The sequence below is a fragment of the Choloepus didactylus genome, chromosome 8 (assembly GCF_015220235.1).
Source record: "Choloepus didactylus isolate mChoDid1 chromosome 8, mChoDid1.pri, whole genome shotgun sequence".
NCBI lineage: Eukaryota > Metazoa > Chordata > Mammalia > Pilosa > Megalonychidae > Choloepus > Choloepus didactylus.
In genome coordinates this window covers 85,363,390-85,390,480 of record NC_051314.1, presented here as the reverse complement: position 1 = coordinate 85,390,480, position 27,091 = coordinate 85,363,390, and the positions used below count along the sequence as shown (strand labels likewise).

At 37.5% G+C, this 27,091-nt stretch overlaps 1 protein-coding gene across 1 annotated transcript in view; it reads right to left on the bottom strand.

Moving 5' to 3' along the window:
- The window catches only part of CERS5 (ceramide synthase 5), a 55,500-nt gene that overhangs the window by 3,837 nt on the left and 24,572 nt on the right, over positions 1 to 27,091 (bottom strand). The window contains 7 exon segments of the mRNA XM_037846831.1: positions 100 to 206; positions 310 to 438; positions 2,004 to 2,096; positions 2,761 to 2,811; positions 4,583 to 4,640; positions 5,306 to 5,436; positions 6,029 to 6,134. Coding sequence (XP_037702759.1) covers positions 100 to 206; positions 310 to 438; positions 2,004 to 2,096; positions 2,761 to 2,811; positions 4,583 to 4,640; positions 5,306 to 5,436; positions 6,029 to 6,134 — 675 coding nt within the window.

Below are 27,091 nucleotides of genomic sequence, written 5' to 3'. Positions count from 1 at the left end.
GGGCCAGATTAGGCCAAGGAAAAAGCAGGGCAATAGAGTTCTTGGAGTTCTGTTTCCTATACTGTCAAAAGGTATCAGCTCCACAGCCCCAACACTTACCAGAATGGATAGATTCCTAGACGAGTGACCACAAAAACAGCACTGAAGATCACAAAAAGGGTGTCACAGAGCCGCTGATACTTGGCATAATTGGCCAGTTTGGCTGCCTGGAGAAGGGAAGATAATAATTGAGTAGGGGAAAAAGCCAGTTCTCACATAGAAAGGGAAGGAGAAAAAGAGAATAATGAGGAAAGAGGGGCTGGGTCTTACCTCCAGCAAGAAGTCTGAGACATCATGTAGACACATGACCAGAGTTCCCACCCGAACCATGTTGTTGATGTAGGAAAAGGTGATGAGTCCAATGGTGGCCAAGTGATGCACAAACATGATCAGGAAGTCCTAAGGAGGAATGGAAATAGAAGAGGTGGATAAAGGCAAGACCATACAGATGCTAGCCAACTCAAAGTCCTGTATTATTCTCTGAGGATCATACTCCACCCTTAAGAGGTTTCATTCTGCTTAGATTCTCCTTTAGGGAGCAGGCTGGCATTTAACCTAACTCTCCCTACACCAGTGACTGATCCATAGTCTAGGCAAAAATGGCCCAAAGTAGAGACAAGAACAATTTCCTTTGGTAGTTGCAAGTTATATAGAGCATGGATGCTAGGAGCAATTTCCCAGGCAGCAATAGGACACACAGCCTTAGCTATACCTGAAATTCTAAGACTTTTTGTCTTGATGAAAGAAATTTCAATCAAGGGAACCTAACAGAAAGAAGTTGTTTGTGGAGAAGAAAAGCTAAATCCACAAGAAGAAATGCATGTTAGCTAAAAAAACCATATTACTGCAAACATTTCCTGCTTTCAGATTTAATACTTCTGATTTCCTCTTGGAATTAAATGCCAAGGTTATATCTGGGGAAATCTCTAAATACCTGAGTGGTCATATATATATAATAAATACTTCTCAGCACAGTGAGGGACAGAGAGCGGGGGAGGGTAGGTAAATTTGGGTCAGAGACACAAGGATAAAAATTCTGTATCCACATATACACCACGCTATTAATGATGTTCTAGTTCTTGAGTTGGGTAATGAATTCACAAGAACACATTCTATGATTATGTTTTATAACTTACATGTTAAAAACCTTTTTATATGTGTCACAATTTTAATAAAATTTTAATGAGGGGGGTGAGGAGGGGAAGGTCAATGTTCTCTGACCATAGGAGGTGAAAGGCATCTGAACTGAATAGCAACGATCCAGAGTAGTTCCAGTCTACTCCCATGAAAGCTAACCTTCATTATCCTTACCAAAGATAACCATGAGTTTGGGACGCATTAGGATTAGAGCTGTGGGAACCACATTATGTCCAGTGGGCATCAATGAAAAGGTGAAGATTCTGCCCTTTCTGTCTCATTATAAAAAATCTAAGTCATTTTCAATTCTGTCACTGTGTGGGCAAGTCAATTCACTTCTCTGAATCTTTGCTAAACAATAGCAAGAAGAGGGTACACTAAATCATCTGAAACTCCTTCCAGTTGACATTCTTCGGGTAAGTACAAGGAACCATCAAGAAGGAAGAACAGAAGAGACAGCAAAGGTCCCCAATGCCAAACAAAAGCCAGACCCAGCTTTTCTGGAATCAGGCCTTGCAATCCCTAAATTCTCACTAGTTTCCCGAGCCTCAGACATGTAAGAACTTGGAGAAGAATAAGGAAAAGGGCATGCTTCTTAGCTGGTTAACTGTTCTCACTCTGGCCCTTCCCTGAATGTCTCAAATATACTTCATCAACTCTCATTTTGGGGATCAAAAGAAAAAGGTAATAATCCCATCAGATCTACTTTCTCCCTCTTTTGTGGTTCCAGTCTGGGCAGAGAATATATCACAATGGCAGTAATGGTGGCTGCTAGAAAGGATGATGCAGTAAGTTAGGGAGTTGAGGGAGCCAAGGTCCTTCCTTACCTTTCTTTTAATGTCTGTAAACTGAGAAAACATAAGAGACCAATAGAAGGCCAATTCCATGATGTAATAGTAATAAAGCCCACTTGTGAGAGGCTGGAAGAGAGAGAGAAGAAGTTAGAATACCAGCTAGAGATTCATTCCATCTCTGCAACTTTCTTTTTCTTGGACAACCAATAACCCAAATGATTAGAGATATTCTGCCTCCCCAGACTTCGGATTGGTGTGGAGACTTAAACCTCCTCCCTTCTATGGATATCTGCTCACTCAACTTTTAGAGATCAGATAAGGTTAACACATTACTGTGGCAAAATCAAATCAGTGACTAGAATTCTGGGCAATTAGTGTTTTTCAGGGATTAAATACTCAGGTGTTCTCTTCTACCCTTTTAGCAGTCCTCTGATATTTTTCTAGTATAGCTTAGAACAAAGATGCTCTTAAAGAGGATTCCGAGTCACCCTTGATACGAAAGGAACATGTGAACCAGAAAGTACTTCAGTAAGTGCCAAGAAGTTGCTTTTCTTTTCAGCTTAACTAGGGTGACTATAAAGGGAAACCTAGAATAAAAAGCTCACTGGATTTCACTGCTATGGTGGCCCCAGAAATGGATACCCTGAATACATGACTCAAAAGGACTCAGGCCATAATCCCTCAAGAATACCAAGGAAATGTGCCATCTGTCCCGGGACTGGCATGTACTCCCCTCCACATTACCTAATATACACACAAGGCCCCTGCCTTGAAAGGGCTCAAATCTTACCTGATGGGGATAGCCATGCCAGCACTGTCGAGTGTCCCAGAACCAAGGTGACTAAAAGAAAACAGATAATTCAGGTCAGCCTTCAAGATTCTCACCTGGCTCCAATATCAACCCTCTATAATCCCCTTCTCTCTATGTTGGGGGCAAAAGAGAGATGGGGAAGAAGAAAGAATGCCTCTTGCCAGAGTTCAGAGATCCCTAAAGCTTAATAAATGGCTAGATTTTTCTTCTAGAACCAGGAAGTGCTATTACAAATGGAAAAATCATGCTTTGAGGTAAGTAAGAGCAGGAAGAGCTTTAGGATAGTTTTAGGAAACATTACCACTTGGGATATAAGAAGCTGGGAGGCAAGAAGACAACGATTTCAGTTGACAATCAGAGAGACACCACACCAAAGATTCAAAAGTCAAAAGTAATCACCTCCCATGGAATTTCAATTATGTCCTTTAAGGAATCTATTTCATCTAAGTTGCTGAATTTACTGCCTTTAAGTGGTTTATAATATTGTCTTATTACTCTTTCAATGTCTATAGGATTTATAGTAATAACTTCTTTATTCCCGATATTGATAATTTATGTTTTCTCTTTTCTGCCCTGATGAGTCTTGTCAGGGGTTTACCAATTTTAATTAAAGCTTTCAAATTACCAACTTCTGGATTTATTTTTTTCTCTATTGTTTTTTTAAAATTCCTACTTCATTGATTTCTGCTCTTATTTTTATTATTTCTTTCCATTACTTTAGGTTTACTTTGCTCTTCTTTTCCTAGATCTTACAGTGGAAATTTAGAGCACTGATTTTAAACCTTACTTCCTTTCTCAAGATTATAAATATAAATTCTAAAGCTATAAATTTCCTTCTAAGCATGTCTTTTAGCTGCATTCCACAAATTTTGAAATGTTTTTTCATTATTATTCAATTCAAAATATTTTCTAACTTCCCTCATGATTTCTTCTTTGGCCCCCGAATTGAGAAGAGTATTATTTAACTTCCAAATACTTTTGAGATACCTTGATCCTACTGATTTTTAATTTAATTCCATTATGTTCAAATAACACATTCTGTAAGATTTCAGAAATTTACTGAGACTTATTTATGACCCAGAATATGGTCTATCTTGATTGACATTCCATGTGCACTTGAAAATTATATGTATTCTTCAGCTGTTGGTGTAGGGTTCTATAAATGTCAATTAGGGCACACTGGTTGATAGCGTTTTTCAAAGCTTCTACATCCTTGTGATTTTCTATCTAGTTATTTGATCAATTACTGAGAGTAGAGTATTAAAATCTCTATTCCCTTCTTTGGGTTCTACCAGTTTTCTCTTCATGATTTTAAAGCCTGAATTGTATCCTTTAGAGAATAATAATGTGGTACAGTGAAAAAAAAAAGCATGGCGCCAGGAATCAAAAAGACTGAAATTCTTCTTTAACACTGAACTAATAATTGAAAAGTAGGATTAACACCTGCATTACCCATTTAAAGGTTTTTTTTTGTTTTTTTTTTTTAAATTTCATTTCTGTAGCTGTCTCCTCTTTGGAAGAGCAGGATTTTGTCAACTTCTTTGTAAACCATCAAACACTATTGTATTATTATTATTATTACTATTATTCTTATTAGCATCATATACAGGAACAGTCGTGAGTTTACTAAAGTCAAGCTCCAGACAGAAGACAATCTACTTAGCAAATAAACGTGAACTATGGGCATTGCAGAGAAAAAAAAATCCGGGAAAAATAGAGATTTGCAGATATTCAGCTATCATCTTTAAAGCCCTAGACACAATTAGAGCCCAAGCCAACGACCAGAAAAGTTCAGACTTACCAACCACAGAAATCTAATTCCATAGGAGAATATACATAAATAAAAAGTGAACCTCCACCTGAGGGTAGAAAGAATTGAAGTTAGACAAATGTCCACTCAAAGAAGGTCTCTGGGGCTATGCACATTAAGACACACAGTTGCTGGTGAGAAACGGTAAGTTGCCAGAACAGGGACAAATATTGTTGCCTAAAAAAACAGATAGAGTCGTCTTCCAACCTCTGTTTAAAATAGATTTTCACAAGCATATACTAGCTTTAATCAGATACTTATCCAACCTTTCTTCCATATCAGACTCCCTAATGATAATGCTTAATGTTTTTCTCTGCATGACAATGGCCAATGCAGTGTTCTGTTTCTAGAGGATAATAAGTAAAATCCCAGTGAAATGAAATAAAGAATTTCCCTGCAAAGGGATGCTCCCCACCAGTATGTCAATTTAGAACAAGCTGGTACTATCTCTATCAAAGTGTACAAAGGTGTGTATATCTATCTACGTACATGCAGTTACAGGAATTCACTCCCAATCTATTTGGAAAGCAGATCCAAGAAATCAAGGGTGACCAGTCTTCTAGTTCTCTTCTTTCCTATCTATAACAAACTGAGTCAACCCTCCACATCCAGCAATAGCTGTCCTAACAATGGACATGATTTCCAAAAGGAAAACCTCAGTCCATACATATCCCCATCCTCTTCTTCATCCCCCACCTCCCACTTTACACCTACATGCTTTCACAGAATTTAGTGAGCGTTGGGGGCTTGTCCTGATTCCTCCGATGGCGAAACCAGCATTGGATTTTTCGGACATCCCAGTCCAGTTGCTTTGACAGGCCATCCAGCCTTTTCTCATCAGGATACTGCACATGTATGATCAGAGTCAGAACATTCCCTTTCCCCTCAAACCCATCATTAAAAGTCTTTGACTAGCTGAGTGGCTAAGGTGCTATAAGTGATGTTTATCTTGCCAGGTTTTATCCCAAAGTCATTTTTTGGTAAGAAGAGGCCCCATTTTACAAATCAAGGACCTTTACTGTTTACCTATACATATTTTTGTTTGGCCTTTTCCCTTCAGCCGAACCTGAGTGCTATTAGATATCAAATATTAAAAACCCAAACTGCAAGGGCTATCAGTTCTGTCCCCATCTTGTTCATGCAATTAGGTAATGATAGAAGGTGGAGAAGAGGGAAAAGAAAAATCAAGAAATAGTGCAGGGTAGGGGAAAGAGTAGTGGTAGTTGGCTGCTGTGCCTAAAACTCATAGGCATGTGACCTTGACTTTTTTAGGGATCTTGACTCAAAGTATTTCCCTTAATCTATAGCTATATGGATTACCCAAAAGTGAAAAATTATCCCATCCTATTCTTACCCTTGGAAATACTTGCTCTTCATCCTCCCCTGTCCTGTGGGGCAACCCTTCACCTGAGTTTCCCTGTATCCTTGCCCACTTACCTTAGTAATTGATATGAACACCTTTTCAAGGATGGCATTGTATTGGGCCTGATAAGGACCACTGTCCTGGATGCCAACATGGAGTGCACAGGGTTTGGCAATAAACCTGTAATGCAGAAAACCCAAAAGGCAATTCTAAATATGTTTTGCTAAGCAGGAAGGAAAGACCCTGAACTAGGGAATTGAAGAGACGAAAAGGGCTGAGAGCCAGGACTCTCTGACTTGGTCCTAGATTCTGCGCCATGGGCTCACTTGAGAAGCAACTTGTTTAAAAAATATTGGGAACATAAGCTCTCTTCCCATTTTTGTCCATGGCTTCTCTATCACATTTTGAGTTTTATGGTCAGAAAGACAGATCAAAGCACCACACTACCATTTACTACCTGTATGAACTTGGGCAAGTTATTTAATCTGTCCAAGCCTCAGTTTTTTCCATCTGAGATGAAGACATTATCAATATCCTTGCTACTCAAGATATGGCAAATGGACCAACAATACGATTGGCATTTCCTGGAAGTTTGTTAGAAATGCAGTATCCTGAGCCCCTCCCAGACCTGTGGAATCAGAATTTGCATTTTAAGATTTCCAAGTGATTAAGATGCCCATTAAAATATGAGAAACACTGGTCTGTATCAGAAGAGTCTTGCAAGTCTTTCAGAGATGAAAGACTTTGGCACATGTGAGGAGCTTAATAAATGATAGTTTTCCTTATTTCAAAAGATTAAGATCTTAATTGGAGGGAAAAGTAAAACTGAGACAGAGCTTTTCCTAAATACAGATATCCTGCCTGTGTTGTGACCACCTTCCTGCCTAGACGAAGGATTATGGAAATACTTAGAACCTTCAGAAGCCCTGAAGAAAGAAATCAGGAAGCTGGGAAGATTAAGAAAGAAATTACCTATTAGCACTCAATTCTAGTCCCAGATCTACCACTAACTTATATAAAGGGTCAAGTCAAGTAACCTCTTGGGTCTCTGTTTCACCACCTAAAAGGTTATACTAGATGAAGTCTAAGATTTTTCTATACCTAAGATTCTATGATGCTCTCATTAATTATAATTAATTTTTAACTTTTGGATCTTTGAAAATTGAGGAAATATTCCTTAGTTTTTCAAGAAAACCTGAGTCTTTACCACAACCAGATATTTTTGTGAGCAGTCAGGTCTAGGAAAAGCTCCCTACGGTCCCTTTCAGAGTAAGTCAAAAACCAGTTTTACAAGGAAAAAAAAAGATGTAGTGCCCCCTTGAGGAGCCTGTGGAGAATGCAGGGGTATTCGCCTACCCCACCTCCATGGTTGCTAACATGACCACAGACATAGGGGACTGGTGGTTGGATGGGTTGAGCCCTCTACCATAAGTTTTACCCTTGGGAAGACGGTTGCTGCAAAGGAGAGGCTAGGCCTCCCTATGGTTGTGCCTAAGAGCCTCCTCCCGAATGCCTCTTTGTTGCTCAGATGTGGCCCTCTCTCTCTGGCTAAGCCAACTTGAAAGGTGAAATCACTGCCCTCCCCCCTACATGGGATCAGACACCCAGGGGAGTGAATCTCCCTGGCAACGTGGAATATGACTCCCGGGGAGGAATGCAGACCCGGCATCGTGGGACAGAGAACATCTTCTTGACCAAAAGGGGGATGTGAAAGGAAATGAAATAAGCTTCAGTGGCAGAGAGATTCCAAAAGGAGCCAAGAGGTCACTCTTGTGGGCACTCTTACGCACACTTTAGACAACGCTTTTTAGGGTCTAAAGAATTGGGGTAGCTGGTGGTGGATACCTGAAACTATCAAACTACAACCCAGAACCCATGAATCTCGAAGACAGTTGTATAAAAATGTAGCTTATGAGGGGTGACAATGGGATTGGGAAAGCCATAAGGACCACACTCCACTTTGTCTAGTTTATGGATGGATGAGTAGAAAAATAGGGGAAGGAAACAAACAGACAAAGGTACCCAGTGTTCTTATTTACTTCAATTGCTCTTTTTCACTCTAATTATTATTCTTGTTATTTTTGTGTGTGTGCTGATGAAGGTGTCAGGGATTGATTTAGGTGATGAATGTACAACTATGTAATGGTACTGTAAACAATCGAATGTACGATTTGTTTTGTATGACTGCGTGGTATGTGAATATATCTCAATAAAATGAAGATTAAAAAAAAAAAAACAAAAAAAAACAAACCAGTTTTAGTCCTATTAGTTTCTTAGGGAGTCCCACGATAAAAATATGACTAGAAGGCATAAGTAAGATGAAGTGCTCTTGACCTATTTTCTTCGCCTTTATTTGAACACAGAATTTATTATCTCTAAAGGAGGGACTGAGAATAAGAAACTGTTTATTATCTTCCTCTATGAAAACTTCTTTTACCCTTAAATACCAGCATTCCAAAGGGAAACATTTATTCAGATAACAGTCAAATCTATAACCTATTCTCTCCTTCTCTAAAAGGGAACCACATTTACACAGGCGGTAAAAAAAGAGTTCTATTCCAAGGCCAATGATAGTAGATACCTTAATTTATACTTGCTGATACATCATTTTGTATATTGATAATGTTCTCTTAACTTATGTTTCGACTCCTTGTGGACACAGATAATATACGGCTTTTGTATTGACCAAGGTTGTCCAGCTCATAATTATCAAGGGATAGGTCTAGCTCCACCAGAGCTCAGTTTGGACTCAGGATTGATTAGCATCCATTAGACAGTGAGGCATTCTTTGCTGTTGAGTTGGTTCCACATCAAGGATAAAAAGCACAGAATCATCAAGGGTAAAAAGCTCTCATTGCTCAGTCTCTTTGGTCTCCTCCCATCCACATAATTGTATGGAGATCCAAAAGCAGAAAACAGCCTTTCCAATTTCTACTCTTAGCCCCCAGGCTCAGGCAGAGGAAGTCTGGTGATTAAAGCTCAGGCACTGGAGTTAGACAGATTTTACTAGCTGAGATCTTGTGAAAGTTACTCACCTATAAAAGAGGGTAATAATACCTACCTCACATGGTTGGTTTAAAGATGAAATAACATAATGCATGTAAATGTGCCTAACTCAGTACTTGATAACTTGGTAAACATTCATTCAAAGGTAGCTAATATTGTTTTTACTAGAAACTAGAAATTATTTCAATCTGGTACCTCATCCACCAGAGGCCAGTCTATATTCTGCTACTAGGGTGAAGTCAAGATAACTTTATTATCTGGGCTTTGGGGTGAACTTACTATCCTCGAGTTGTCATCAGCTCACATCCTGCCCTCATTACTTCACAGAGTTCAGTAAAAGGCATAAAGCTAATGGTATCCAGTCAGTTCCAGGAGCACCTACCCTGAGGACATTTACTTACTTGACAAATGTTTATCGAACATCTATTTTGTGGTATGACATGAAGCTTTAAATAAATTTTAAAAAGCACATGTAAGGCAAACAGAAAGTAATAAATTATTTTTCCAGTAATAAAAATTAAATACAGATTTATTTATGTACTTAATGAACTACCTTAATTATATGAAGAGAGTGAAGTTATGTGGAATCAGAACTTTGTGAAAATTCAGGCTTAATCACATATTCATTCTACATTATCTACTTTGCATTTGATATAATCCATGAAATTGGTATCTTGGCTAGTAAAACTCCAGACAAGGAGCCTAGCATTCATCCTTTGATGAATTTTTTAGCATTTTTCAAAGCATGGTCTGGAGATTCCCAGGTGTTCCCAAGACCCTTTTAGGAGTTCTACAATGTCAAAACTATTTTCCTAATAATTCCATAATTCTTTTCTCTTTCTTATTCTTTTGCATATACAGTGGAATTTTTCAAAAGTTTGATGACATCAGATATCACAATAGACTGCAGAAAGTGATATGAGAATACAGTTGCCAGATATTGAAAGATTTTCAAAAATGTAAAGTAACGCTACTCTTTTCACTAATTTCTTTTTGATATGGGAAATAGTTATTTTTCATAAAAATGTTAGTTATATTAACATGTTTACTGTTTTAAAATGAATTAGTGAATATATATTAAATGTTTTTCTATTTTAATTTCTAAAACAGAAAATATTGACAGATATTACCCACATAAACAAAAACTCTTTAGGATCCTTGATAATTTTTAAAAGTGTAAAGATCCTGAGATCATAGTTTGAAAACTACTGTGCTAAATGACAGTGAGAAATCAAACTTAACTTGTAATTTTTCTGTCTTCTGTAGGATCAATTTGCTGCCAAGTTTTAGAATACCTTATCAGACCAGATTTACCTTTGCCTGCATGTTTCAATGAGTAAGCATTTAGTCATCTATAAAGGTCAACTCTTCCCCTCCCCTGCCACTCCAGGAACATGAGTCCAGTGACCCAACTTGACTGTGATATAACTGTCCTGCTTTGCAGAGATCATTTCATTCTGCCCTTTTCCTGCCCTCCAGATACACACAGCAGCTGACCTAAGCCTGGGTTAATTAAGAAATTACCTACTGCTTCACTTTTTCATACCAGACAAGAGCTATACTAACAATTCTATCTCTGTGATTTATTGCAACATAATTGATGAATATGAACTCATACACACACACACACACATATAATACACACAAATAAATTTGAAAGTCTAAATAAAGCTTCTCAACTGGTGTTTCAGGGCAAATAGCACAAAAGGGCTATACTTATTCTAAGACATCAATCTTCTTAGCTGTCACAATGGTCAGTTCATGGGGCCTGGGACAGCCAGAAATCCTTATAGTCTGTGGTCTCTGGTCTTATTTACCACACTGTGCAGCAACATGATCAGGTTGGGAGGCACTGACTTAATTAGTTTCTGGAAAATATATAAAGTGCCAAAATAGATACAAAAAGACCTATAACCATCAAAGTAACTGAAATGGGGAACAGAATGAAGAGGGAGAAAATACAATAAAAAGAGAAAGGCCTCATACAGACTCATGAAGATTGTCCATCATTAAGTAAAGAGTACTGAATAACTGAATTATCTGAACAAAATGCTCCCCACCTTGCACCCACATCCATACCCCTCACCCCACCCCTATACAGATAAGGACAGAAGAAAACTGAAATGTTTATAAAGAAATATTTTCAGGGCCCAATAACATCTGCTTAGAGAATTTAATTCTTAGGTATAAAGGCAGCATTTGAAGACCCTCCTCCGAGACATATGCCTCCCAGGAGGCAAATGAAGAGTACCACAGGAAACAGATTCAGAAAGTCCTTTCCTCTTCTAACTATGTTTTTAACAAACCACATTCAAGGGAGGAGAAAGTAAAAAGAAAGGCATCAGGGCAGGGTGAACAGAATGTACTAAAAGGTAGAGAAAAAAGAAACAAGGTGTGCTTAGAGAATTGTGCAGTATAAAACTGGGGTGGAGCCTGCCACCACCAAGCACCTGCTGTGGGCGTGGGGAGGCCATGGGGTGTTTTTTTGTTTTGTTTTTTTTTTTAATTAAATTCAGTTTTATTGAAATACATTCACACACCATACAATCATCCATGATATACAATCCACTGTCCACAGTATGATAACATAGCTATGCATTCATCACCACAATCTATCTCTGAACATTTTCCCTACATCAGAAAGAACCAGAACAAGAATAAAAAATAAAAGTGAAAAAAGAACACCCAAATCATCCCCCCATCCCACCCCATTTGTCCTTTAGTTTTTATCCCCATTCCTCCACTCATCCATACACTAGATAAAGGGGGTGTGATCCACTAGGTCTTCACAATCACACTGTCACCCCTTGTAATCTACATTATTATATAATTGTCTTCAGGAGTCCAGACTGCTGGGTTGGAGTTTGGTAGTTTCAGGTATTTACTTCTAGCTATTCCAATACATTAAAGCCTAAGAGGTGTTATCTATATAGTGCATAAGAATGTCCACCAGAGTGACCTCTTGACTTCATTTGGAATCTCTCAGCCACTGAAACTATTTCTTCTCATTTTGCATCCCCTTTTTGGTCAAGCAGATACTCTCAGTCCCACGATGCCGGGTCCACATTCATACCCGGGAGTCATACTCTGCGTTGCCAGGGAGATTTACACCCCTGGGAGTCGGGTCCCACGTAGTGGGGAGGGCAGTGAGTTCACCTGTTGAGATGGCTCAGTTAGAGAGAGAGAGGGCCACATCTGAGCAACAAAGAGGTACTCAGGGGGAGACTCTTAGGCACCATTACATACAACTTTAGACTCTCCTTTGTGGTAATGAGCTTCATAAGGGCAAGTCCCATGCTCGAGGGCTCAGCACATCAAACCGCCAGTCAGCCATGGGGTGTTTTGATAAGGTGGCGTTGAGCGCGCTGCACTACTTTAATCATCACTGTTCCTCTTGGGTTATATTTCACAACTAAATCTTACCTTTTTGAAGGTGCCTTGGGGATGCCCAATAGGGACAGCTATTTTTATGTTGCTATCATTGCAGTGGATGCCTCCACATGGTGCTGGCCTCTTTGTGTGCGTGGCCTGGAATGAAGGCTCATGACAGTGGCAGGAAGGCAAACAGATTAAAGTGAATATCACCTTTTGATAACATTAAACAAATTGTTTTTTAAAATGGTAAATGCTTCTGGGGGCATTGATGATTTTAATAAAATGGAAAGAACTTGTTTAAATCAGTCTTAAGGAGTCAAGCTTGACTAATGTAAATGTTGATCCTTCTAATACAATGGTTTGCAAAATCAATTTTAACACTAAGAGTCTCATTTGCAAATGAAACTATGGAAAAGTTAAATTAGTTACCAACAAATCTATTTAATTAATTACACAAAATTCTGGGAAGAATTTTGATCATTTTTACAACAAAAAATGTTTTATAGTATTTGGTCTTACAGTTGGGTTTGTGTGATAGTCCTCTAGAGGTATTAAGATCTACACAGTGAAGTAAGTCTAAGCTTTGTTTTATGCTGGAACACTTTCCCTAACAATCATGGAAACACCAGGTCACTGGATTTTTAATTTTTATTTCTCATAGAAGGTTGCTTAAATTATAGATGCTGGAATTAATCTGAATGTCACCAAAGCAATACACATGAATTGTGATTCCCTCATCAACAGGAGTCTTTCATTACCTCATTTTATGGGCAAACTAAGCTAAATCGTCTTCGTTTATGTAAGAGAACTTTGGTTTCCTTAAGGATATAGAGAGGAAAACCAGGTGCTCACCACTCAGCCAGTCAGCCTGCTCCTGGAAGGCCTCACACAGGCCAGCTTTGTGCTTTTCAGAGCAACTTGTTAATGATATGCTTTGCTGTCATTCATCAATGATCTGCACTTTAATTACAAGTTCTGCGAGAACTCCATTTAAAAATCTAATTTTTTCCTGATTTTTTTTTTCATTTTAATATATATGATAGGAATTTACATTTAAATGTGAATTCATTTTTACATAGTTAGGAAGTGTAAACAATCCCTCAAATAGATATTTTTTCCAACTATTTGCTCCTATTGTGTACAATCTTAAAACAATCCCCCAAAATGGTTGTTTTCTTTATTACAAAACCATAATATGTGTTCACTATAAAAAATTGGAAAAATAGATATTAAAATATGAAGAAAGTTAAAAGTTTCTCATAATTTTGCCACCTGGGCATAACCTCTATTTTGTTGTGTGCAGTTTTGAAAGCCATTTCTAAATGCTAGTTCATTATACACTAACACTTGGTTTAAGTTTAAATTCTGCCAACTTTACCTGACAGCTATTTCCAATTTTCAGATGAGTGATTACTTTGTCATTTTCTTAAGAAGCACATTCTACCTTTAATCTTTTAACTAGTCATCTCAATATTCAATTTCCTGTTATTGATAATCTTAATACAATGGCCCTTGCCTAAGTGTTTGCCATTACCCATTTATTTGTTCATCCTTACCATTTTTAGGTTGCAGAACTGGAATAATGGAGGGGAGAAATGGTTAGGCATAAAAGCCAAGTGGGCATTTGTATTTGTTTAACTGTTGAGAAAAATAAGAGATAAGTAGGATTATTGTAGGGCTGTTTTTTATTCTTGCTTACTGTTAAATATTATCTATAGTTCAAATGTCTCCTTTAAGCTTCAAGTGTTTTTTAAAAGAACTGTAAATTTAATATAATGGTGTTTGAATTTGGGTAGGTTTCTAAATGGTACTCTTTTGGATGCCCTGTTGTAGTTAAAATTATTGTCCATCTGATTTCTTTTGTATAATGCCAAGGTTTTTCTTGTACTTTTGACACGTTATATTTTATTTGTAAAACAGTAATGTCCAGGGTTGGATTATTTTGCTTGGTTTCAGGCATTTGCTGAGTAGAAAATGATACAGGTATTTTTCTGCCAAGTATTTAAACCAGGGATACATGCAAAAGCAGTTACTATTTCCTCTTGGTGAAAAGTACCCAGTGTTTTAAAGTTAAAATCGGATACTAGGGTAAATATTTAGAATTATTACAAAATAGACTTATTTTCAAACCAGTTAGTTATTATTCTTAACTATATTAAATAACACGTGGTATTTGATAAATAGATTTATTTTTCAAGATGTGTCACTAGTTTCCTCTTGCACAATGTACAAGACGTATAGACAGGAAAACTACAATTTGAGACCTTATAAATATTTTAAGTGAGAAATATACTCAATATTATTTTCCAACTGATTGTGAGGGATAACCTTAACTAGGAAATGCAACTTGAAGTGTCAGTACATGCTACTGATTTAACAGCATTTATAATGCACCACTTTCCTCAATTCCCATTTTGCACCCCCACCCCCCCAAAAAAATAATCCTTTTTCCCCACTGGGTGTGAAAAACAAAAAGTCTGCGGTCAGACGTGACAACATGAATGAACCTTGGGGACATTATGTTAAGTGAAATAATCAGACACAAAAGGACAAATATTGTATGATTTCACTGATATTAACTAATTATAATATGTAAACTCATAGACATAAAATCTAGAATACAGGTTACCAGGATATAGAATGAGGCTAAAGAATGGGGAGTGGTTGCTTAATATGTGCAGAATGTTTAACTAGTTTGAACTAGATTGAACTTAAAACGTTTGGAAACGGACAGAAGTGACAGTAGCGCGTTATTATTGTGAGAATAATTTAAAGTGCTGAATGGTGTGTGACTGTAGTGGAAAGGGGAAGTTTAGAATCATGTATGTCACCAGAAGGAATGTTTGGAGGTTAAAACATAGGAATGTATAACAGTGAATCTTGTGGAGGATGATGACTGTGATTAAGTGTACAAATACAAAAAAGTTCTTTCATGAACTAGAACAAATTTATGACACTATTACAAGGAACTAATAATAGAGGGGTAAATGGGAAAAAATGTCCCTATTGCAAACTATGGACTATAGCTAACAGTAAAATGTACTACCATAACACTATGTGTCAATAATAGGGGTATGGGAGGATTTGGGTTCTCTTTTTTATTTTTATTTCTTTTTGGGGGTAATGAAAATGTTCTAAAATGATCATAGGGTTGTATGCACAACTATGTGATGACACGGCGAGCCAGTGACTGTATACTTTGGATGGTTTGTATGGTGTGTGAATATATCTTGATAAAACTGCATTTAAAAAAGTGCTGTCGAATGCATCTGATGTCATTAGTTCTTCAAAGGGATTGTATTTTGTAAGTAATAATAGAACCTGGTTTTGAGTTGTTTCTGATGAAATCTAAACCTCCCATTAATACCCACTGTCATGCCTCATGGAACTCTAACAGAAATACATAGTAATAATTAAAATCTAACGTTTTCATCATAAAAATCTTACCAGTCTTGCCAAAACAAGCAAGTGATTGACTTCTTTGGTGTTTATTTTCCAATTTCATATAAATTTTATGTATACAGCTAGATTATCCATGGAGACTGGTAAAAACAGCTAAACAAATAAGGTATACCCAAAGAAAAATTAAAGCTGAAGGTACATGAAACAAAGGATTTATCTTTCTGTTTATTTTTTAAACAGTTTTAGACACACACAATACAATCCATCCACGATAACGATCAACAGCTCTCAGTATAATCACATAGTTATACATTCACCACCACCATCTATATGAGAACATTCCCATTTCTTCCTCAAAGAAAGAAGAGGAAAAAAATGAAAGAGTAAAGAATAAAACAAAATAAAAAAGGAGAAACAAAAACAAGAATCCCATACCCCTCCCTTATATCCCCCTCTATTGACATTTAGCTTTAGTATATTGCCTTTGTTGGAATCCATGAAAGAAACAAAGGATTTAAATGTTTGAAATTGATCTGCTGTGTATTTCTTGTCTTCACTGGTCTTGGGTCAGCAGCAGACTTCTCTCCGTCAAGTACTCTGTGTATTCCACAAGAGTAGCACAACTTTATTCAGATTCGCCTCTTAAGTTTAAGATAAATTTACAAGAACTGGGCTGAAGCAGCATTAACAACTTCTTTTGCCTTTTTGCTGGGGCAAAGGATCACCTTAAGAAATAAATTATTTTCAGAGACTTTGGCAATCTAATGATAAATATTACATGTAATCTATGACTAGCTTAATCTTTTATATAGTCATTAAAATGGTCCAGAATTCTTCTACTTAACATCGCTGCTGGCCAACCTTTCCTTGCTGTTTTGACGCTGCGTGTACTTGAAAGTATGCCTCTGTGTTCCTTCTGAGCTGTTCTGTAAGTCCTATTTGTCAGTTACACAGACTAGTCTTCCTTTTTCCTGAGTTAATTCAGTGAAAATCTCACTGTATGGTAATAATAGCAATAGCTAACATCTGCACAGCACCTTACAGTTCACAATTTTCCTTTGAGTTTTGCATAGTGAATCTGTTATGAGATGTCTTTTGACACTGATGCTAACAGTATTGGAACAAACTTTAAATTACTAGTCATTGACTATGCTGTAGCACTGAATAGTGAGTGCCCTGACTAGGGGGTGGATTTATATGCACTATGTTTAAAGCTGTGCATTATCAAAATGGGGGGCTTGAGTTCTTTATCCACTTGAATCAGATTTACTTTTGTAAATGATGCTTTTCTAACCATTATCTGAATGGATTTTGTATTCATTATACTCTAGTCTGTAATTTGTATAAATTTACCATCTGTTGTCATTAAAAAAGTGTTCATAATGCTAAAAAAAAAAAAAAGTGGAGTAAAGGTGGTAAGGACAGTGACAGGAGGAAAAACTACAGAGGTAGTTAGGGACCCAATCATGTCTAGATGCCTTATATGTTATGCTAACTAACTTGATGGAGTGCCAATAAAAAGCTTTAAACCTGGAAAAAGCCATGATTGGATCTCTATATTACTAAAGGAGGGCAATCGACTATATGGCTATAGTAAAAATCCATACTCTAAGTGATAAAGCACTGAACTATGTCTATAGAAACGGAAAAGAAAGGATGGATCAAGAGATGCTGAGAAAATTTCAGGTTGTATGTTACCACAATAAAAATTAAAACTAACAAACAAATAAAAAAAACCAAACAAACTAAAAACAAACACCATAGAATCATACAACACAAAGAGTAAATCAAGATGTAAACTATGAATGTTAGTTAACAATATAATAGTACTGGTTCATCAGTTGTAACAAATGTACTACACTAACGCAAACTGTTCGTAATAGGGAAAACTGTGAGTGGGAGGGGTGGTATATAGGAACTCTACTTTCTGCATAATTTTGCTGTAAACTTACAACTGCTCTAAAAAACAAAAGTCTCTCCTCTCTCTCTCTCTCTCCCTCTCTCTCTATAATATGTATAAAACGAAGAGATGCTGAGGAAGTAAAGTTGATCCCAAGATGTGGAAATGTGGGAGGCAAAAGAAAAAGGAAATAAATAAAGTGTGTCTACAATGTTTCTGGCTTGGAAAACTAGGTTATGCAGCCTCAATTAAGCAGGGAATAAGATAAGAAAACCCACTTCGGGAGTGATAGAGAGCATACGAGTTTATGTACGATGAATTTGAAAAGTATCCATGGGTGAATCTCCCTGGTGACATGGCACTTGACTTCCAGGAATGAGCCTGGCCCTGGCATCAAGGGATTGAAAATACCTTCTTGACCAAAAAGAGGAAAAGAAAGGTAACAATATAGGTTACAGTGGCTATGAGATTTCAAATAGAGTCGAGAGGCTATCCTGGAGGTTTCTTTCATGCAAGCTCCAGCTAGGTATCCCAAATGGCCCCAGTGTGCCAAGCCCTTACCAACAGTAGTCCTGAAATACCGAGGTCCCCATCTGAGATTCTGTAAAAGTTTCAGTAAATTTATCTCTCAGAAACTTAAATCCACCAGTTTTCCTATGTCAGACAAGGCCTAAAACCCAGAGGCAACAGCCTTTTTAAGAACAACAATCAGATGCGGCTCCTTTCCCCCTTCCCCATAATGCTGACACTCCTTTTCAATATGAACAAGTTATGGGGTCTCTGCCTAGACACCTCCGAAGATTGAGAAAGTGATTAAATGAGAGGAAGGGGTACAAACAAACAGGATAGGATTTAATAAAGGGTTACAAACACTGTACCTTTATATGAATATATATATATTTAGATGCTAGGGTATTAGAATAGCTAGAAAGAAATAACTGAAAAGGTAGAACTGTAACCCATAACATTCTTTGAAATTTGCTCTATAGCTACTTGTTAAATTGTACTTCGAAAGTTATCACCTTTCGGTATGTATGTTATATTTTACAGTAAGGAAATAAGTGAAATTGTGGAACTGTAACCCATAACATTCTTTGAAATCTGCTCTCTAACTACTTGTTAAATCATATTTTGAAAGTTATCACTGTTCTGTATATGTGTTAGATTTCACAATAAAAAATGTATATTAAAAAAAGTACCCATGGGACACTGAAATGGCACTGTCTAGTAGGCAAATAAACTATCTATCTATCTGGAGAGAATGTGAATGAGAACATAAGATGTAAGTGGTGGTTAAAATTGTCAGGGTAAATGTGACTGCCTAAGGACTATAAACTGAAAAGAGAACAGAGGTGAGAACCCTGGGAAACAAAAGCATAAGAGGTAAATTTAGGGTATAGGAAGGCCAGAGGCAGAATCTTGTAAAAGAGACTCAAAAGGAACAGCTAGAATGTTGTGAGGACCAGCGCAATATAATATTATGGAGGCCAAGAGAGAAGCAAGTTTCTAGAAGGAAGGTGTGGTCAATAGTAACAAACGAAGCAGTAAGGCTTGAAGTAGCCAAGACTAGTATGAAGCTTGGCTGAGAAGTGAATCCCCTCAACTTCTGCATCAGAACCACTCCAAAACTAATCTCCCTGTGTTTTAGACCCTTTCACTTCTTGATTGGAAATTTCACTCTATTTATCCCACCACTCTTCTATTACCTTCAGGCTTATTCTCTCTTTCTTCTCATCAGACCTTAAATATACTGAAGTTTTTCCAACTTAATAAAGCAGCTCTTCCTTGTCCCTAGTGCCCTCTGGCTCTTTCCCACCTCACAACTAAAGTTCTTAAAAGTTTTCTCCTCATGACTTCCCTTTCAACTCCCACTCATTCCTCAACCCTTCTCCCTCTTTCTCTCATTGGGTTTCTGTCCCTACACTCCACTGAAGCAGCTCTTGCCAAAGTCGCCAGCGACCTCCTTATTGTGAAATCAAATGGATGATTTTCAGTCCTTTATCTTACTTGACTTCTCTGAAACATTACTCACCATGCTCTCCCTCTTGAATTGTTCCTTTCTCTTGGCTTCCTCATTACCACACTTTTATGTCCTCTCCCTACCTCTCTGGCAGTAGAACCAGATTGCCTTGTATGTACGCCTTGTAGGTGACCTTGGACAAGTTACTTATTTTCTCTGTGCTCCAGTTTTCTTATCTGTAAAATGAGGATAACAATAGTACCTACTTATCTCATAAAGTTCATATGAGGATTCAATGTTTAGCACTTAGAACAGTGCCTGGGACTTACTAAATGCTAACTATCGGTATTATCAAATACTGTATGGCTGTTATTTGTGTCCTCCTTTTGGGTTCTTTTTCCTCTGCTGTTTCCTAAAATATGGTATTTCCTCAGGGTTCTATACAGGTTCTTTTCTTACTCTGCATCCTCACCATGGATGATCTCATTCAGTTATATCACAGTCTCCAAGTATGGTCTACCGACCCTTGGGGATCCCTATGACACTCTCAGGGAATCCACAAAGCCAAAACTATTTCCATAATATTAAGAAGTTATTTGCCTTTCACTGTGATGACATTTGCAATGATGGTGCAAAGAGATGGTGGGTAAAACTTGTGGCATGTAAAACTTTTTTGCACAAATCAAGGCAGTGGCACCAAACTGTAATAGCAGATAATTGTATTCTTCGCTGCTAAGCCCCTCCATTAAAACAAAACAAAAAAAAGCTGCCAGTTTCACTTAAGAATGGGCAGGGAGCCAGAGGAATGGGGAATTATTGCTTAATGGGTACAGAATTTTGTTTTGGGTGATTAAAAAAAGTTTTAATAATGGGTGGTGGTAATGGCAGCACAGCATTGTGAATGTATTTAATACCACTGAATTGTAGACTTAAAAGGTGCTAAAAGGGGAAAATTTATGATATATATGTTATCACAATAAACATTTTAAAAAAGTATGTCCTTGTTGAAGCAGTATAAATTATTAATTTTATTAAATTTCGACCCTTGAATACATTTAAAAAATATTATGATGAAATGGGAAGTACACATAAAGCAGTTCTGCTGCATATCAAAGTATATGGTTATCTAGAGGAAAAGCACCTGTGCTACTGTTTGAGTTGTGAGCTGAACTAAGTCATTTTTCATGGAATGCCGTTTTTTTTTCCTGAAAGAATGACTAACAGACAACTGAGGTTATTCAGATCTGAACATTTAGTAAACAATTTCTTGAAAATGAATGAAGTGAGCCTGTCACTTCAAGGAAAACAACTAGCAGCATTTGTTATCAATGATAAAATTGATAGAATTTTAGAATTTTAGAAAACTTATGTCTGTCTGTTGAGCTTGACAAATTTCCAACTCTTCTCTGATGAGATTGGTTACAATGAGATTAACTAATATGATTTTTTAATATGATGTAATGAGATGTATGGACATTTGGAAGCTTGCATAACTCAGTCAACTAGTATTTCCCAAATGACTGATACATTCAAAGTGCAAGACAGAATAAGGTGTAGTATCAAGGAAGACTATCAAATTATCAGAAAGGGCTATTGAAATATTTCCCCCTTTTCAATGACATCTTGAAATTGTGTGATGCCAGTTCTCACTTCAACCAAATAGTATTACCATATGACACGGAATGTAGAAGCCAAATAAGAGAATCCAGATCTCTTCTATTAAGCCAGACATTAAAGAGATTTGCAAAAATGTAAAATCAATGCTATTCTCACTAAAAAGTTTTTTCTTTTGGAAAACAACTACTTTTAAAGAACGTTATTTATGTTAACATACAATGGATTTACTATTGTTCTTTATAAAATGAATTAATAAATTAAAAAAATTCTCAATTTTAATTTCAAATATGGTAAATATCAACAGGTATAACCTACATAAACAAAAGCTCTTTGGGATCCTCAATAACTTTTAAGAGTGAAAAGTTGAATGAGTGAATTATATGCTATTCATGTTCTAGTGACTCCCAACCTATATTTTGCATATTCCCTACACACACACACACACACACACATACACACACACACACACACACATATATATATACACACACACACACACACATATCAGTATATTTTCCTGAGTAGATTCTTAAGAGGATAGGAGTCACTGTGTACAAGGCACTATACTTTTCAAGGACACCTATAGCAAACCCACCATTTCTTGAATTGTCTGTACACAAGTAATCCTTGCAATTTGCTTTGAGGACCATTAATAACGTTGGCAAAATTGCTCTCGAAACAAAGCAGAAACAGGCTAAAAAGAAAAGGCCCTCATGGCATATACTATTGTAAACTCTAACAAGCCACACACTGTAGAATTATACCAGACTATCCTTCATTCCTTTCCCTACTTGAGGTAAAGTTATCTTCACCTAGACCTGTGACCTGACCATATAAAGAATTAAGGTGACTAATGCCTTGTGCAATTTGATGAATCTAAGCACTGTGAAGAGAAAGGATCGGCATCCTGCTTTTATCTTACTCCATTCTGTATAAGGGAAGTTCTCAGATAGTAACAATTAGTTGGGGTACACAAGTATGTTAAAATGCTTCAAAAAGATGCAAACTAATTTATGAATAAGTTGTAGTTTCATTGTATAGTGGGGCTAATGAATATTTTACTTTCTATAGAGCAGTAGCGCTCAAAGTGCAGTTGTTCCTGAGACCCTTTGAGGGCGTTTACCTGATAAGATCCTCTCTTTTCTAACTATATACCTATCCGTGTAAGGCAAGATTTTCTTCATGTTCTTCAACCAAAACAACATAATGGAACAGACTAAATGCAGCAACAGATATGAGAATCCAGTTGTTCTATTAAGCCAGAAAATAAAAAGATTTGCAAAAGTATAAAACAATGCCATTCTTGTCACTAATTTTTTTTCTAAAACTAATGCTATTTTTCATTAAAATCTTATTTATACTGAAGTATTCTGGGATTATCATTATTATTGTTTTAAATGCTTAAAATACATATTTTTAAAACAGCTTAATTTCTAGTACAGAAAATATTGATATAACTATAAACAAAAGTCTTCAATAATTTTTAGGAGGATAAAAGAGTCCTAGGATCAAAAGATTTGAGAGTCCACTGCTTTAAAGCATAAGAATTTCAGAAGCCAAGAGGGAATTACTCTACTGGGGCCACATCTTCAGAGTCATTTATTCAAGTAATATTTATTGAATAACTAATATATAGAAAGTACTAGATAGGTATACACAGTGTATTTGGGAAAAGAAGCCCATAAACAGATCTCAATCTAAAGGTCATCTCCAAACATCTGGGCAATTCAGAACCCACTGATAACAGTTCTAGTCAAGACCTCTGAAATGGTTTCATTCACTTTATCTAGCTCCTTGACTTCACCACAAACCTACCATGGGAGATCTTAGTAGACGAAGAAAAAGGAATATCGAAATTCCCAAGAAAAAATAATCAAACCTGAAACAATAATTGAGACGATCTAGATAGAGGCAGAAGAAACTATTATCATAGATGTCCTCATGGAATGTATATAGATTATATTTTTGTAAACCTAATTGTTCTAATGCACAAAAGAGTTCTATTGAAAGGAACAATAAAGATAATTCATACCAAAGTAGTAAGATGAAAAGACGTTAACTATCCATTCATTCATTTCACTAAAAATGTTAACCTTTTTAAAAATGAATGAGGACAGGCGGGGCAAGATGGTGGACTGGTGAGCTGTATGTTTTAGTTACTCCTCCAGGAAAGTAGGTAGAAAGCCAGGAAATGCGTGGACTGGACACCACAGAGCAATCTGACTTTGGGCATACTTCATACAACACTCATGAAAATGTGGAACTGCTGAGATCAGCGAAATCTGTAAGTTTTTGCGGCCAGGGGACCCGCGCCCCTCCCTGCCAGGCTCAGACCCGTGGGAGGAGGGGCTGTCAGCTCCGGGAAGGAGAAGGGAGAACTGCAGTGGCAGCCCTTATCGGAAACTCATTCTACTGATCCAAACTCCAGCCATAGATAGACTGAGACCAGACACCAGAGAATCTGAGAGCAGCCAGCCCAGCAGAGAGGAGACAGACATAGAAAAAAAACAGCACGGAAAAACTCCAAAACAAAGGCGGAGGACTTTTGGAGTTCTGGTGAACACAGAAAGGGGAAGGGCAGAGCTCAGGCCCTCAGGCTCATATGCAAATCCCGAAGAAAAGCTGATCTCTCTGCCCTGTGGACGTTGCCTTAATGGCCCTAATTACTTTGTCTCTTAGCATTTCAATAACCCATTAGATCTCTGAGGAGGGCCCTTTTTTTTTTTTTTTAAATCCTTTTTTCTTTTTCTAAAACAATTACTCTAAGAAGCCTAATACAGAAAGCTTCAAAGACTTGCAAATTTGGGCAGGTCAAGACAAGAGCAGAACTAAGAGAGCTCTGAGACAAAAGGCAATAATCCAGTGGCTGAGAAAATTCACTAAACACCACAACTTCCCAAGAAAAGGGGGGTGTCCGCTCACAGCCATCATCCTGGTGGACAGGAAACACTCCTGCCCATCGCCAGCCCCATAGCCCAGAGCTGCCCCAGACAACCGAGTGTGACGGAAGTGCTTCAAATAACAGGCACAATCCACAAAACTGGGCGTGGACATTAGCCTTCCCTGCAACCTCAGCTGATTGTCCCAGAGTTGGGAAGGTGGAGCAGTGTGAATTAACAAAGCCCCATTCAGCCATCATTTCAGCAGACTGGGAGCCTCCCTACAGAGCCCAGCAGCCCAGAACCGCCCGGGGGGACGGCACTCACCTGTGACATAGCACAGTCATCCCTCAACAGAGGACCAGGGGGTGCACGGCCTGGAGGAGGGACCCACTTGCAAGTCTCAGGAGCCATACGCCAATACCAAGGACTTGTGGGTCAGTGGCAGAGACAAACTGTGGCAGGACTGAACTGAAGGATTAGACTATTGCAGCAGCTTTAAAACTTTAGGATCACCAGGGAGATTTGATTGTTAGAGCCATCCCAACTCCCTGACTGCCCAGAAACACGCCCCATATACAGGGCGGGCAACACCAACTACACACGCAAGCTTGGTACACCAATTGGACCCCACAAGACTCACTCCCCCACTCACCACAAAGGCAAAGCAGGGGAGAACTGGCTTGTGGAGAACAGGTGGCTCGTGGACGCCACCTGCTGGTTAGTTAGAGAAAGTGTACTCCACGAAGCTGTAGATCTGATAAATTAGAGATAAGGACTTCAATTGGTCTACAAATCCTAAAAGAACCCTATCAAGTTCAGCAAATGCCAAGAGGCCAAAACAACAGAAAATTATAAAGCATATGAAAAAACCAGATGACATGGATAACCCAAGCCCAAGCACCCAAATCAAAAGATCAGAAGAGACACAGCACCTAGAGCAGCTACTATAAGAACTAAAGACGAACAATGAGACCATAGTATGGGATACAAAGGATATCAAGAAGACCCTAGAAGAGCATAAAGAAGACATTGCAAGACTAAATAAAAAAATAGATGATCTTATGGAAATTAAAGAAACTTGACCAAATTAAAAAGATTCTGGACACTCATAGTACAAGACTAGAGGAAGTCGAACAACGAATCAGTGACCTCGAAGATGACAGAATGGAAAATGAAAGCATAAAAGAAAGAATGGGGAAAAAAATTGAAAAAATCGAAACGGACCTCAGGGATATGATAGGTAATATAAAACGTCCTAATATAAGACTCATTGGTGTTCCAGAAGGGGAAGAAAAGGGTAAAGGTCTAGCAAGAGTATTCAAAGAAATTGTTGGGGAAAACTTCCCAAATCTTCTAAACAACATAAATACACAAATCATAAATGCTCAGTGAACTCCAAATAGAATAAATCCAAATAAACCCACTCCGAGACATATTCTGATCACACTGTCAAACACGGAAGAGAAGGAGCAAGTTCTGAAAGCAGCAAGAGAAAAGCAATTCACCACATACAAAGGAAACAGCATAAGACTAAGTAGTGACTACTCAGCAGCCACCATGGAGGCGAGAAGGCAGTGGCACGATATATTTAAAATTCTGAGTGAGAAAAATTTCCAGCCAAGAATACTTTATCCAGCAAAGCTCTCCTTCAAATTTGAGGGAGAGCTTAAATTTTTCACAGACAAACAAATGCTGAGAGAATTTGCTAACAAGAGACCTGCCCTACTGGAGATACTAAAGGGAGCCCTACAGACAGAGAAACAAAGACAGGACAGAGAGACTTGGAGAAAGGTTCAGTACTAAAGAGATTCGGTATGGGTACAATAAAGGATATTAATAGACAGAGGGGAAAAATATGACAAACATAAACCAAAGGATAAGATGGCTGATTCAAGAAATGCCTTCACGGTTATAACGTTGAATGTAAATGGATTAAACTCCCCAATTAAAAGATATAGATTCGCAGAATGGATCAAAAAAACAAATCATCAATATGTTGCATACAAGAGACTCATCTTAGACACAGGGACACAAAGAAACTGAAAGTGAAAGGATGGAAAAAAATATTTCATGCAAGCTACAGCCAAAAGAAAGCAGGTGTAGCAATATTAATCTCAGATAAAATAGACTTTAAATGCAGGGATGTTTTGAGAGACAAAGAAGGCCACTACATACTAATAAAAGGGGCAATTCAGCAAGAAGAAATAACAATCATAAATGTCTATGCACCCAATCAAGGTGCCACAAAATACATGAGAGAAACACTGGCAAAACTAGAGGAAGCAATTGATGTTTCCACAATAATTGTGGGAGACATCAACACATAACTCTCTCCTATAGATAGATCAACCAGACAGAGGACCAATAAGGAAACTGAAAACCTAAACAATCTGATAAATGAATTAGATTTAACAGACATATACAGAACATTACATCCCAAATCACCAGGATACACAATACTTTTCTAGTGCTCACGGAACTTTCTCCAGAATAGATCGTATGCTGGGACATAAAACAAGCCTCAATAAATTTAAAAAGATTGAAATTATTCAAAGCACATTCTCTGACCACAATGGAATACAATTAGAAGTCAATAACCATCAGAGACTTAGAAAATTCACAAATACCTGGAGGTTAAACAACACACTCCTAAACAATCAGTGGGTTAAAGAAGAAATAGCAAGAGAAATTGCTAAATATATAGAGATGAATGAAAATGAGAACACAACATACCAAAACCTATGGGATGCAGCAAAAGCAGTGCTGAGGGGGAAATTTATAGCACTAAATGCATATATTAAAAAGGAAGAAAGAGCCAAAATCAAAGAACTAATGGATCAACTGAAGAAGTTAGAAAATGAACAGCAAACCAATCCTAAACCAAGTAGAAGAAAAGAAATAACGAGGATTAAAGCAGAAATAAATGACATAGAGAACAAAAAAACAATAGAGAGGATAAATATCACCAAAAGTTGGTTCTTTGAGAAGATCAACA